Source organism: Protomyctophum bolini (genome assembly GCF_963924005.1).
Source record: "Protomyctophum bolini genome assembly, chromosome: 4".
NCBI lineage: Eukaryota > Metazoa > Chordata > Actinopteri > Myctophiformes > Myctophidae > Protomyctophum > Protomyctophum bolini.
In genome coordinates, this window is record NC_137865.1 from 33,611,024 (window position 1) to 33,625,691 (window position 14,668).

Genomic DNA, 14,668 nt, shown 5'->3' on the forward strand with positions numbered 1-14,668 from the left:
GGGGAAATTGGGGGGAAAAAAGTTACAATGCATGTCAAGCAACAGTATCTTTAAATAGCATTAATTATATAATTACAAAAGAAATATCACATACAATGACAGCAATGTATATCCACAGATCAAAATGCAAAAAAGAAAAAAATGAAATACATAATAAATAATCCTAATTATATGCACAAGTCAGGAGAAAAAGCAAAGGGAGCAACCGAGCAAAGTAACTTGAATGATTCTTTTCTCAACCATCACAAGATGAAATTTCAGTATTCGGCTGCAGCAAATTCACTGAACAGAGTAGGCTGTGCCTGTTATGGTTTCACGAAGTAATCATAGGAGAGTCCAACAAATTAACTTCCAGGTGTTTTGCAGAGAGTACATCAGGCATGCAAAGCCGGGAACTATGCCATAACTGTATTCTATAATTGTGAACCCTTCACTGGTCAAAATTGCCTTAATGTAAAAAGCAAGTACTAAAAATCTGACTGCACTCGACACTTGTATGCGTCGTTTTAAATAAAATAAAGAACTGAGTGGACCAGAGGCTAGCCTTGTCGCAGATTTTGAAGTCAGGTTTGGAGATAACGCCAACATCAAGTACCAGTGGTACTTTAATATAAGTGTAAAAGTCAATATCACATAGTGGTCTCATGTTTTTGTGAAAAAACAACTTGTCCTCATCCCTTATTTTACATTTAAATAGTCCAAATTAATAATTTGGTGACAAAAGCAGGCAGAAGCACAGACTCTTTGCTAAACAATACACTTCCTTCCCACAAATTAAAATGCCTGGTCCAACAATATTGACCAATTTCCAATTAATATGTATACATATTAATCACACTCTGAACTATAAACAATCATGTTATTTCACTATAGAAGAGCACGGATAAATTGAGCAAGCAAATACGAGTGCAGACTTATGACAACAGAAGGATCTAGTAGCATCTGTTTTTGCATTTCTAGTGGCAACAATTCCTAAAGGCGTTGGGAATGCTCTTAAAACACATATCCAACATAACTTACATCATAAATAATTAATGAAAAACAACAAAACAATAACAACCACAGCTTGAATGTCTGAAAGAAAAATAAACAAAAGAAAATCTACCGTTGTGGTAAAAATATATCAGACCTTTCTGCTGTCGAAAAATCTATGAGTACGCAATTTAGAAAATAAAAACAATATGATGCATTCTGCATTTTCTATATATCCTAAGTATTATGTTCCATACGTTGTCACCTTGTACAGGTGTGTGTGCACTTTACATTATAATAGATAATGCCATTGACATGGAATAGTGAAACAAATAAAACGTAAAAACCAAGTACAAAAGGTACAATCTAATCAAAGGACCACGTGAAGAGGTGTGAAAAAGTCTTCAGTATTCACAGAAAAATATCAACTGAAGTTAACTCACTGGACAGGAAGCGTCCTAAGTCTTTATACATACGATAAGTAAAATTGAAAATAGATTTTTCTCTCTGTACATAGCATTGTATTCTTTCATCTTTTCCACTTCTTCTGTATTTACAAAAGGAACTCCTGTTCTCAAGTTCTCCCACCAGTTGGTTCTCAGTTCTGTGTGTGTGTGTGTGTGTGTGTGTGTGTGTGTTCTAATCGAGCGAGATAACATCAGATATGGAGCCGTACATGGCCGCCGCTGCAGCCATGGCTGCCGCCTCCGCCGAAGACCTCGACACGGCTGAGATGCCGTGGCTGTCCCTATCCCTCTCCCGATCCTTGTCACGGTCCCGCAGACTGCTGGAGGACACCAGGCTGCTGGTGCTGCCACTGTTGCTCCCCCCATTGGCAGCGGTCAGAGTGCTGCCACCAGGCGTGCCAGGCTGCTCCAGGAACATCTGGGATGAGCCGTAGGGCAGGAAGCGGTTGAGGAGCAAGTCGTGGTCCTCCGAGGCAGAGGCAGACGCGGCTGCTGCTGCCGCCATCACCATGTTGTAATGCTGATGGATCAGACAAAGACACAAAGAAAAGAGTGAGGATAATGACATCGGCAGATACATTTATGTCGTCGTTCAATGGTGTGTACTAGTGATGACAACAGTTACATGTTCTGCATTTCTATACTCTGTGTCCGGGCAGCTTAGTTGGTACAGCCTTTGTCTTTGAACCGCAAGTTTCTGGGTTCGATACGCACAGCTCAATTTATCAGCGTATGTGTAACATAGCATGGCTTAAGAAACTCAGATGTGCAGTAAAGTACTGGAAGCTGACAGCAGGAGTGACACTCTACCTCAGCGATCCCTGATCTAGCGCCTTACAAGATTACATTGTTGATCGACTGATAGACAATTAGCTATTTTACTTACTTATTTCTATAGCACCTTTATCGAAAGCAATTTGCAAGTGTGTTACATTCACACAATGACAGCGGAGGCAACGATGCAAGGCATCAGCCTGCTCATCGTGGTTACTGGTTAGTGATTCATTGTCTTGCTCAAGGACAATTAGACATAAAGCCACGATGGTTTCCAAATGGACACTACGAGCCAGTTGCTAACAAAATATATGCTTAAAAGCGTATTGTTTCATTTTCATAATACATGATAACTAGAAAGATGCAATTCTTGAAAAATTGCAAAACATTCTGGAAGGTCTATATACTCTGCCAGCTGATCAGACAAAGTGAGATTGCACCTAGAGCGAACCAAAAAAGAATAGTCAAAGTGAGGCTCAATTTAGGATAATTTGAGGAAAGACGATGACAAAGTTGAGTGTAAAGTTCTGATCGCATTCACTCCAGTCCTCTCTGTCTTTCTTTCTCAGACTCTCACCCAATCCCTTTCTCAGTCTATCTCGGTCAACAGATTATGCACTAAATTGACACCAGAACACATTGAGGCGTAAATTGTCCTTAAAAAAAATATGTAGGCCAACCTCAAGCAGCCAGTAGCCTGGGTCGGTGTTGATCTGTTGACTCCACTGGAAATGTGATTTTGTTTAGTTAGTGTCAATGTCGTATTTCTTTGCCCTGATATCCAGCACAATTTAGGCAATTATTATGCCTAAAAAATGTATTGTCATGTTTAAGGTTTCATTTTGAATAAATTAATACCATTTATCATACCATGATAAACATTAATTCTATGTAAACATTATGTGTAACTGTATTTAAACCTTATTAACCTTTAAACTACATAATGATGTTGGCTAAATGTTTGTAAAACTATTTGTATGTATGTAAGTATGTTTACCTGATTATCGCCTTGGAGGAAGGAGAAGAAATTAAGATCTGCAAGAAATGAAAAAAGGTGCATTTAGTCCATTTGGTCCATTCTTTAACATGTATTAGGCGTGTTTACAAGATAGTGCCCGGATAATTAACATCTGTTAAGTTAAGTTAAGTGCTGCTCTAACCTGGCAGGTCGCTGGGTGTGTGATAGTAGTGGCGGTAGTCCTGGATGAGAGGTGGAGGCGGTGGAATGTAACTTGTATCCACAGGAGGCATACTGGGAGCTCTGCTCACAGGGGAGGATTGACCATGTAGATTCAACACCCTATGTGGAGAAAATTTCACATCACTACAGTAACACAGAAAGGAGAGGGGGGAGACAAGAAAAAACAATCAGATGTGGTTGTATAACAATTATTAATTAATTAATAATTAATCTATTTATCGCGCATTGCCAAATGGCTTTTCAACCCTTATTTTGAAGAGCCAAATTACGATGACATAATGATGTGTGTGGTGTCTTGACCGGTTGTTCTCTCGCTCCGTGCAGAAAAAACCCGACAGCGATTAATGCTTCGGTGACATTGACATGCAGAGTGCAAGAAACTACCAAAAGTGCTGGTATAGATCAATGGCAGACATGTGACAAAGGCTTAGTGATTTTAGCCCATGATGTGGGCTAAAATCATGTTTCTTAACAGCTGTTTGGGAGACTCACCCCTTGTGTACAGGTGGAGAGGAGGGTGACATGGAGGGACAGGCGCGTTTAGGAGGAGGCTCGTCATCCACCTCCTCGTCCGAGGAGCTGTCCAGTGTGAGGTCGATGACGGCCACATTCTTGCCATGGTCATTTGACGAGCTGTATTTCTGCTCATATCCTGTCGTCCGACATGAATCTACAAAAATGAAAGTAAATATATATATGATCACTATGGAACAGACTCAGGGCACATTAAGGGTGTGAAAAACTTGCTGGCCCGCTACTTACCGGAGTCTACGCCATTGTACGAAGCAGACACGTCCTGCACTTCCTTCTTTGACCTCATAGGTGACCAGTTCCCATCCTCTTTGAACTGGATCTCATCACAATCTGTACAGCTGTTCAAGATCTCCATGAACAACCTGAAAAAAACAAAAAACAAATCTAATTTATTTGGGAAACATGACAAATCAAGTACACAGGTATTTTTCTGCCTTCTTTTTCAAAGATTCCGGTCTACACAAGCACGTCTATAAACAAATCTCAGCCCATACAGCTCGGTTTGTTTTTAGATACCTCAAATTATACAATGTGCACATCAAAAAAGAAGAGATCAGATGTGTAATATATATTGTTTTTCCATGAAACCATAAATGGACAAATTTTGCAATCATTAAAATCTAGTGCACGTACGCTTATGTAATACTGATAGGTAGGAGATGACGTCACAAGCAAAATACAGCGGCGCATGTGGCAGCAGAAAACCGTTTTCTGCTGATCCATGCCTGTAAAGCTGTAGATGTAATATTAGCTCACCCGTCAATGATGAGGTGTTCATAGGGTGCCTTCTTGTCACACACCGGACAAACCCAGGTTGGCTTCTTCTCATTCATTTGGAGGTAAAGTGTGGCGTCAAAGCACTGAAGGTGCGAGCACGTCATTGCTCTACTGGGGATTGTCAGTCTCATCTTCCCAAGCTGAAAAATACACAAATAAAATTAGTTAATGATAGCATGTTGTAGAACAAAGTGAGCTAGTCCTCATGATTGATATGGTTTTATTACTGTAAGGTTAGGGTTATAAGATAAGACAAGACAAGGTATCATAACAGCATATGAATCGTATGAGAGGTTTATATAATAGTATATATAAGGTTATTATTTACTGGCACTGCTGGGTGCACTGCGGGGTGGACCGGCACTTTTATGTCATGTAATTATTACCCTTCTGTTATCATATTACTACTAACTTTGCAAATGTAGTGTAGTAATACTGTATGTCTTGTTGAGACCCATATCTAACTTGCATTGCCCTGGCCTAGAAGACAAATTGTTGCCCAAAAAGTAGTTTGAGGCATACGAGTCCAACTTTGACCACATACACTAAACACAAGTACTGTATATATATCTATTCTAGATAGTTAACTTGAGTGCAGTGAGCAGTGAGCAGTATTTACTGGACAAAGGAGAGAGACTCGTAGACTGGTTGTGGCGATCTCACTCTCTGGATCAGCTGTTAGCTTCTCTTTGACTGTGAGATTAAACATAAGGAAAACAGACATATTAGGGTACAAGAAATCAAATATTTTCTATATTAGTTTACACAAACATTAAATGCCATTGACAATTTTGAGTGTTTGTGTAAACACAAACATTGCTTAACACACAAACATTGATGACGAAGGTGAGGCCACAAATTGTGATTGGCCCGAATGAGATGACGTACGATGATAAGAGCGCACCTCACTTCACACAGGTGTGATTTTTATTTAGACATTTTATCACGTCTCTTCTCATCTGTGCTACATAGATAGTTCGATTTGAATATTTCCAAAATAATTATATGTCAAAACCCACGTGTGTGTGTGGAAGAAGGAGAGAATGTATAGGCATACCCTCTCGTGTAATATTGCTTAATTATACCATATATCTGATATACCTTTTTACCACTTAAATGGTATAAAAGATCGGTTTCTCCAGTTCGGGTAAAATACCGATCGTTCACCGATCGCCACACTAAAGGAGCTCACTCCGGCACTCCAATGTAGCAGCTTCAGGGAGAGGTTCCATGGGCTGGACTGGCGTCAGCCTCCAGGCTGGCTGCCTCATGTCTCACACCGAACACAGCTTCGCGCTGCGGTCTCGATGCGATACATGTCGAAGCAGCCATAGCGTGGAGGCCAGCGCCAGCCCAGACTCCACTATTGTACACAACCATACTATATAAACGGCTTCTTCTTTTGGGTGAATTTGGGTGTGTTGTCGTCTGCTCTGATGATGGCACCGCAATGAGCTACAGGCATATAAGGTCCGACAGGCTGAAACTCGTCCTGTGAGAAACGTTCCAGGGTGAAGAAACGGACGGCCGTGTACATACAATGAAATATCGTGAGTCGGCTGGTGATTTCGATACACTGTATCGAACATCAATTTCGATACGAATCGAGAATCGTGACAGCCTTAGGTCACATTCTCACCAGAGAGCTTTGCTGCGATTAAAACGAATCCTGCTGCGCATTTTCAGAAAGTGCGCTTCGTTTGGCAGGTGTGAAGGCTCTTTCGAATCCTAATGCGCAACAAAGAACCGCATTTTACTCCGAGCAAAAACGGGGGTTTCGCTTCGCTTCCAATCGCGCTTGACTACGATTCGGTGCAGGTGTGAATGCAATCCGCAGCAAATACAGGAAATGAAGCAAACATACGTCAGGCGGGTGAGGAGCTGAACACAGTTGGAGACGGAGAAGGCATATTTTACGCAGCGCAAAGATGTCCCGTTACCGTGGATAGACGTGGTCGAATGAGGAGAGTGGAGACTGAAGCCCTGATCGAAATGAGGACGAGTACATTAATCAATTGCTTAAGAAAACACAAACACTGCAGTGCAGTGTAATAGTATTATAGCCTACAGAATATGCTGTCTGTCTGTGCGTGCCGTAAACATGGAGTGCTGTCACTGCGTGGGGACTAGTGGGGAGTAGGAACTTTCATCTCGATAAACTTGTAAACATTTTGCGCTGCTGTCTGTTATATCAGTGCGCTCAGCGCTGTGCCTCCATGCCCAAAAGAACAGTGCGTGCGTGGCTGCGTGCTTATAGTGAGAGAGCGAGAGAGGGGGGGGCAGTCCCAGACCGTCGGCACGACACATAATGCACGTTATGAGTATAATTATCACCATAGATTTATCATTTCACTGTGTAGGCTAGTTTATGAATGTAACACATTGATAAAGGTCCCCCCTGCTGCGTTTCCAATTGCTGCGGATCATGACAGTGTGAAGGCAAACCGTAGCCAATTAAATATGCAAGAATCCCATTTCTCCTCCCATACGCATTCGAGTCTACCGAAGTATTAGGTGAGAATGCGACCTTAGTTGTTAGTGCCCGTTAGTGGCAGAAGGGAAATAGCTGTTTTTGATGTCTCTGCAACTACAATATATCACCATGTGACCACATACAGAAATACAGTATGTGAATGTGAGTCTGTGCAAGCAATGCTATGACATCAGCTGGATGGTATTACATAAAAATCAAGTAACCACATACTCAGAGCCCTGGAGTGGTCAGGGTTCCGAATTCCTTTGGCCCGTAGTCTTTGCAGCAACACTGTAGATGACTGCTGTCTCACCAGATACACAGCCATGGAAAAACTCTGACAAAAAGGAAAACAATGAGGGCAGTGGTTACAGTCATGCTTAATTAAGCATTTATGACACTTCACAACCTTACATTATCCTTCAAAGTGGATTAATAGAGACTAGAATACAAACAAAGTGGCATGAATCTCTTTACCCTGCCAATCTCTGAGGTCCATGACACCACAATCGTGTTGGGTACTGTGGTGGATAACCGCACCAGAGAGGTTATGTTGATGGGGCGACTTGGCCTTTTTGGTTCAACTCCATTTTTGGTTGGAGGAAGATATCCCTGTGGGCGGAAAGGCATAAATTGCTGATTAGTGCCAATCATTTGCAATTGGGACACAGAATTTGACGCAAAACACGCTGTGAGAACTCACCGGTAGGTTACAGGGTTTGCCGTTCACCTTAACACACAAATTTGGGGGGAAATGATCCTCCTGGGGACAGCTGGTCTCTGATAAACAAAATCTGGAACAAAATAGCAGTGACTGTGAGAGAAATCAACTCAGATAGCTGTGAGAAACATTTCTATATATGTGGATAATCTCACTATAACACTGGACTTTCTTTGTTATGACAAATCCTGACACCCCCCCTTGTTTCTCACTGTTAACCCAACAGTTGTGGAAGGGTGTAGATGAGCATGTGTCGAGATATCTACATGTTTGCGACTGGTATCATACTTAGGATTATTTCAGCCAGCGCCACAAATTCCTGCAGGACTAAATCTAAACAATAAAGTAACAAAATGCCACATTCTGGAACTCGTGCCTGTCAATTGGATGAGCAGTTGTTGAGATATCCAAGGCATACAGACAGAGATTCCTGGCATTTATAGATGGCTGCCTTGACTTTTGAAATCCAGTCTCTCTGGAGACTGCCATGCTGCTGCTGCACTTGGATGCATTGGAAGTGTGATTTTCATTCGATACTGAGCAAATAATGGCCATTAATTTGGCTTTTAACACTCCTTACAACTGTGATCATAGACCACCCATCGACACAATATCAATACAATTCACATCATGATACAGCGCTAACAATTCAATACACTGTGATCCTATTAACATTGTTTTATATAGGGATCTTGTGTCAGAAATGCTAAAATAAATATATATATAGTATAAACTCCTTTGAATTCTACGGACCAGAACTACAGTCTACAGTACACTGAAAATACACTTGCATGTTTGTTTTGCAACAACTACACGCTCATTACACTTGCACTCATCTTATACAGTGCTTGGTGTTAAAATGTCATTTTCTCCAAACCGGTCTTTTTTTTTTATGGTAAATCTTTTGGTGTACCAGTCATTTTGGTTAATCACACACTCTGCATGTAATTTATCAATTAAGAATTGATTCAACATAATCGAGAATTAATATATACTATAAATGAAATGTACAATGTTAGTGAAGCCATTTCCCTTACACCGATCATGAGGATATGTTTACATCTGTGTATAATTCCATGTAGAATTACATTGGAGAATTGAATACACGCAATGAACAAAGTGGAAAGAACGGCCCCAAAATAAGTGGGTAGAAAGGCTGTACACTGCTGAGGTGTTTGAAGAGAAAATGGTTTGGAGAGAAGAAACAAACGCTTTTCTGGAGATCAGCATAAGAATAAAAACATGTTTTCTTACCTTAACTGTACTTGAACAGCAAAGTCACATTTGGTCCCAGAAATGTCCCTATAGGATTAACATACATGTCAGATGAATGTGATTATTATGTGTGTATGTGACCAAGTGTTGATGTTCAAACATCTAAGCAACATCTCTGAGGAATACTACAAATATATTTTTTGTGGTACCTATTTTGTGGTACCTATTAACAACATTAGCTAACGGCTCTTTGCTTCACGAAGTTCACGTAATAAATCCTGATCATGATTATGCAATTCCACACTTACATTGAACTGCTGATCTGTTGAACTTGCTGTGGTGTTAATGCAAAAGCATAACATGTTTCCTGGAACCGTTGACTGTTGTCTGAGGCTACAAATGACAGAAAGCAGATTAAAAAAAAAACAATAACAATTTTCCCATTATCAATATTGCTGAACAAGTAGTGGTGGTAGACTGGACTCACCCAGGCTGGTGGGCTTGATGAGCTCATCTAGCATGTCATAGAAGGGCAATCTCTGGAGCTTGACGTCTGGGTGTACAGGGTGCAGGGCGGAGGGGAGGTGAGGCAAACCCAACTCATGCTTAGGACCAAGTAAAGACACAGGCAGCAGGGGTGAGGCGGCACCGTGGCTGTCGAAGCCCAACTGAGTAAGTCCTGCAGGTAGGCTGGAGGTGGAATGGACGTTGGGCAGCGCTAGGTCCACCGGAGACACCATCTTGGTGGGAAAGCGTCGTCTATATAGTTCCTTGATCTTCATCTGCACGGCAGGGCTGCAGCCAGCCTTCAACAGGTGTAGTGCTTTGGTCAAAAGTTCGTGTTTCCGTCCGTGCTTGTTCCGGCCTGCGTATCCCAGCAAAACTTGAAGCTCCGAAACTCGTAGGCTCATAACCATTTGCTAGAAAATATTTAAAAAGAACAAAGTAAACATCCTATAACAATACCATGGAAGTTTAGTTTCCCTTGTTGACATGTGTTGAAGAACACAGCCTAGTTCCTTCCATTATGTCATAAAGGAAGGAACAAGGCTGTGTTCTTTGACTTTTCGACGTCAGCAAGGGCATGCGGACGCAATGGGTTCCTAACGCCAAATCAAATGGGTTCAGATCTGAGCAAAGTCTCCTCACTCCTAAGGAGGCACGACTGAAACCTGTCCTGGACACCCGTCCTATAGCTTTAACATTTTGATGTTAAATATCAGACACGTTCTGTTTTATTTAGTTTGGTTGTTTAAAGCCGCAGTGGAAAACTAGGGCTGCAACTATCGATTTGATTACCATTTTGATTAATCGAATAACCAAGAAGCATGTTTTATATAAAATTATATCTTTTTTGACATATCAATTAACCACTTGAGCCCTATTTTATACTTCGCTACACAAAACAAACTCAACTAGTCAATTAACTGTTGCAAAATATGATTATAAAATATTACTCAAGCTTTTTCTGGTTATCTGGGTTAGAGCCCGCCGCAGTGGTGTCCGATGAGAACTTAACCGGGATGCGACAATCTCTGCACAATAATATCTGGGTTGTAAAGCTTGAGTATTCTGGAATCTGGAGCCGTTGTAGTTCCTAGTAAGAAGCGTAATAATTACTTCTGCACACATGCTCTCTGTAAGGCCACTGCTTTATACTGTTCGACTATGCGTGTCACGATGACTAGGCCAATCGTATATATACATATGGGTTTGCTACATCAAACTGATCACTGATGTCTGCAATAAATGTCTCTGTCATCCTCATATATGGAACTGTTCCATATATGAGGAAGACAGAGACAATCGTTTTGATCAGAGTCAGCCAGGACCAAATATGGGGATTATAATACTAGACCTGAATAAGCTAGTCGGATATGTTAGATATCTCCATCATGTATAGAAACTAAATATCCAGTGAGCATCTCTCCCATATCCGATAAATGAATGTGAATGGAAGTGAGAGTCTTTGTTACAATGATTTCTCATAGTAATAGTGTTGAGTGTTTCAACTAAAAGCATTGAGAAGGCAACAGTGACAATCGTTAACTTTGAATTTAGAAAAGGGAAGAATCGAAACATTGGAATTATGCACGCTTATGCTTTTTGTCAAAACTGGTTAAACATATTCATAACAGAATAGCACTTCTAGAGTTGAGTGGATAATTATTCAACAAATATTTTTTGTTTTTTCATATCGATGATCTTTGTATTATATTACATACAAAGTACATATTGTACTACATAGAGAATCATTTTCAGTGACCTACAGTATAATAATTGAGTGTTATCAAGCAGTATGATAACAATGTTTGGCTAATCACATTTTTGTGTCTTGAATTATTTTAGCCAAGGTGACATGATATGCAAACCATTTAGCTTTCTTTGCACTGGACCCTTACTAGGCAATATGGTAAAGCAAGTTATATCAATACCAAGGATGGAAAAATATGTTGAACTCTCTATACAGTGGAAAGCATAGAAATAACCCACTCCTACATACATTTTGTAATAACAGAATTGATTTGACTTGTAATTTAAATGAAAATTCCATATCTAATATAACCACTTGTTATGGCAACATAGTTTTAATTCTCTATCATCCCAATGATATTGCAAATTTGCCATCGATAGTGAAAATAATGCCATTTTACCAAAATGGTATTATTGCACACATCCCAAATCTCAAGCTGGTGGTGAGCTGAACAGTGCCTGAAAATAGAGAAACATGGCCTCTCAATTATACTGACAATGTAATGTATATTCCAAATATGGGGCTCCCTCTCCCAGAGGTTACGAGGTGTGGTTGGTTGGTGCAGGTTTATATAATCAGAACAATACCTCTGTTGTCAAGTTTCTAGACTAAAGGCCTATTCATCGTCTGGATTTTCGGTGGTGAGGTGACCACCGCTCCGGTGGTGAGCTGCCCACCGGAGCTGAAAAAACGTTGGGCGGTGTTGAGTAAAAACAGAGAGAAGGGCTGGAGCGGTGGCGCCGTGGCGGTGGTTTGCTCTTCACCACGGCTCGTGACGTCATGGTGTAGTTCGGTGGTCACCTAACCACCGAAAATCCAGACTATGTATGAGCTTTAAGGAAGATGCAGACAGCATCAAAAGTTGTGTTTTCACACCAGAAATAGACTTTCCCTGTCCTGCTGCACCTGTCCTGCTCCTGAGAGGAACTGGACTGTCAGATATATAGAAGACAGGTGTGGAAATGCAACAGGTTACGTTTGTCACACAATCATTCATCAGTCTCATAGCAGATAGCACTAGTTACTTGAAATGTGGTTGTATTCATAAAAGACAAGAATCATTGAAAATACATCATTGGATGATTCTTGGCCAATCAACTTGATCCTTTCAGTAGCCACGATTTGCAAGTTGCAACACTAGATATATTTTTTTAAATAACGGGTTGAATCTAGAGTTGCAATACCCGCCATTGACAGCCCATTGATCCAAATAGAAATGTCCGATCTGTCTGTATTAAATGACTTTAAACTCAATAACATTGCAGGGGTAAGGCAAGCTTGAATTATGCTCTTTCAATCTGCAAAGCGTTTGTTTCATAAAAATCCACCGTAGACATGTTACGAGCTACTTACTGGCTACGGCTAAGAAATTCCATACCATAATAATTTTTGAGGGGCACTAGCCCCTCCTACACATACAAAGCTGGGCAGCTTTGTGTGCACGGAATGTGATGATGTATAATGATAAGATCGCCCCTCATTTCACATTTTTGAGTAGCGCTAGCCCCTCCCATGTCCAGCTTTCAGAGGGTATGTGTAAATACAAACATTGAAGACTGCAAAAGTGAGGAAGCAAATTGTGATTGGCCAGAGTGAGATGATGTTTGATGACGTATGATGATTGGAGCGCCCCTCGCTTCACATGGGTGTGATTTTTTCTAAAGCCAAATTCCAATACAATACCCCAAATCTCGGCCTCTCGCTCACTCACACTCGGTCACTTTAGCATGGTGGTGTTACGGTGAAATTGGTGACATGCTGAAATATGTGACAATTGTAGACATCACATGTCAGTGTCTGGATGTAAATCGTTGCATTTTGTTTATTAGCGGAGTTCAACCTAGCGGTATTTAGGCCACGTATTTAAAGAACTCCATGTAAGTTGTGTGAAGTCCACAAGATGGTCACATATTTGGAACAATGGGCTGTCAATGGAGGGTATTGCAACTCTAGATTTAACCCATTATTTTTCTTTAAACACACTTGTGTGAAGTGAGGGGTGCTCTTATCATCATACGTCACATTCCATGTTCAGCCAATCAAATCATCACTATGTGGCGATCACAATGTTTTGATCATATTGACCATGTAAATCCCAACTATGAAGTGCAGGAGCTGAGATAAACAAGAGTGTGACAGGTGAGTTTATGACAGGTGTTCCAGAGATAAGAATAAATAAATTAAGACTTCATTAGCATTACCCACTTATCAAGACTTACAAAACCGAATCCAAATTCAGCACATTTCAGATGACGGGGGGAGGGGCAATCTGGAATTGAATGAATTAACTGACTGGTGCTGTTATACATTTTACATAGGCTACTAAATGAAATATTAGCACAAATCTCCAATTTGAACTCAATCATAACAATGTTGATCACTTCTATGAATCGCATTAAACAGGAATGAACAGTAAAGTTTTGATTATATACAGTGGACTCCGACTACTACGAGCTAATGTAGCTAATGTTCATAAACTGCGTTGATTTACCAGGGAATAGACACATCCCGTTATAGCATACATGGCAGCACAGCGTACAATGTCATACTTACGTTTGTAGGCTGATTTTGCTAATAGCCGAAGTGGGACGGCCAACAATAATGTAACTTTTATGTCGTTAAATGCAGGCTTGTCTGTGAGGCCTTGTCTGCAGGAGAGGAACCTTCCCTTACCTAACGGAACCTCGGCAACAATAACAAAGCTAATGCTAACTAGGTAGATAGCTAACAGTCCAGCTAGTCTGCGATTACTGCTGTGTTGCCGTGAACTGTAGAACAACGTGTGTATCACCAATAAATCGTGTTTATGTGATCGGTAACCGACGTTTTAAGCGTGAACCGTTTATTTGTAAAATGTAATGCTGGGTTTCGCTTTACCTTCAGTTCCGCACTCTCCGCCATCTTGTTACTCTGGGTGCGCACGCGCAATATCCATCCTCAGGGGACAGGGAGGACAGAGCAGAGAGAGGGGGTCTCGGTCCTGTCGTTGGATGTCATGATGCAACGGCTGCATTTTTCATTTTCCCCTTTCTTTTGTAAGGAAAACAGATTGTATCTGAACTACCTTTGATTGTAGTTTTAACTACTTTTAAAACGATTTAATGTTTTCATTTAATGTTTGTGCTAGTAGAAATTGCTGGCAAAAACACCACAACTGCAATGAGGGGAGCTATAGGCCACAGCAAAGGAGAAACACATCTACAATCATTTCAGGATCAGGACTCAAATAGTCCTTATTAACAGATTGGAGAATTACAGTACATTTCAAGCACAACTCAAA

The 14,668-nt window shown here is 40.8% G+C and overlaps 1 protein-coding gene across 7 annotated transcripts; it reads right to left on the reverse strand.

Moving 5' to 3' along the window:
* Window positions 1-32: 32 nt before the first annotated feature.
* On the reverse strand, window positions 33-14,301 carry pias1b (protein inhibitor of activated STAT, 1b; the record flags this gene model as incomplete). 7 transcript variants are annotated; one of them, XM_080760926.1, is made up of 16 exons in its annotated part: window positions 33-1,959; window positions 2,894-2,938; window positions 3,211-3,248; window positions 3,374-3,537; window positions 3,907-4,084; window positions 4,177-4,310; window positions 4,705-4,865; window positions 5,345-5,418; window positions 7,430-7,535; window positions 7,676-7,810; window positions 7,902-7,992; window positions 9,174-9,221; window positions 9,443-9,527; window positions 9,622-10,054; window positions 11,789-11,846; window positions 13,608-13,657. In XM_080760926.1, the coding sequence occupies 14 exons, from the start codon at window positions 10,049-10,051 to the stop codon at window positions 1,612-1,614; spliced, it is 2,037 nt and encodes a 678-aa protein (XP_080617052.1). In that variant the 3' UTR covers window positions 33-1,611. The 7 variants fall into 7 exon arrangements, with proteins under 7 accessions (XP_080617052.1, XP_080617051.1, XP_080617055.1 ...); XM_080760925.1 differs by lacking the exon at window positions 13,608-13,657 and adding an exon at window positions 10,592-10,731 and having other exon boundaries at window positions 11,789-11,828; XM_080760929.1 differs by lacking the exons at window positions 11,789-11,846; window positions 13,608-13,657 and adding an exon at window positions 14,266-14,292.
* Between the last annotated feature and the right edge of the window lie 367 nt (window positions 14,302-14,668).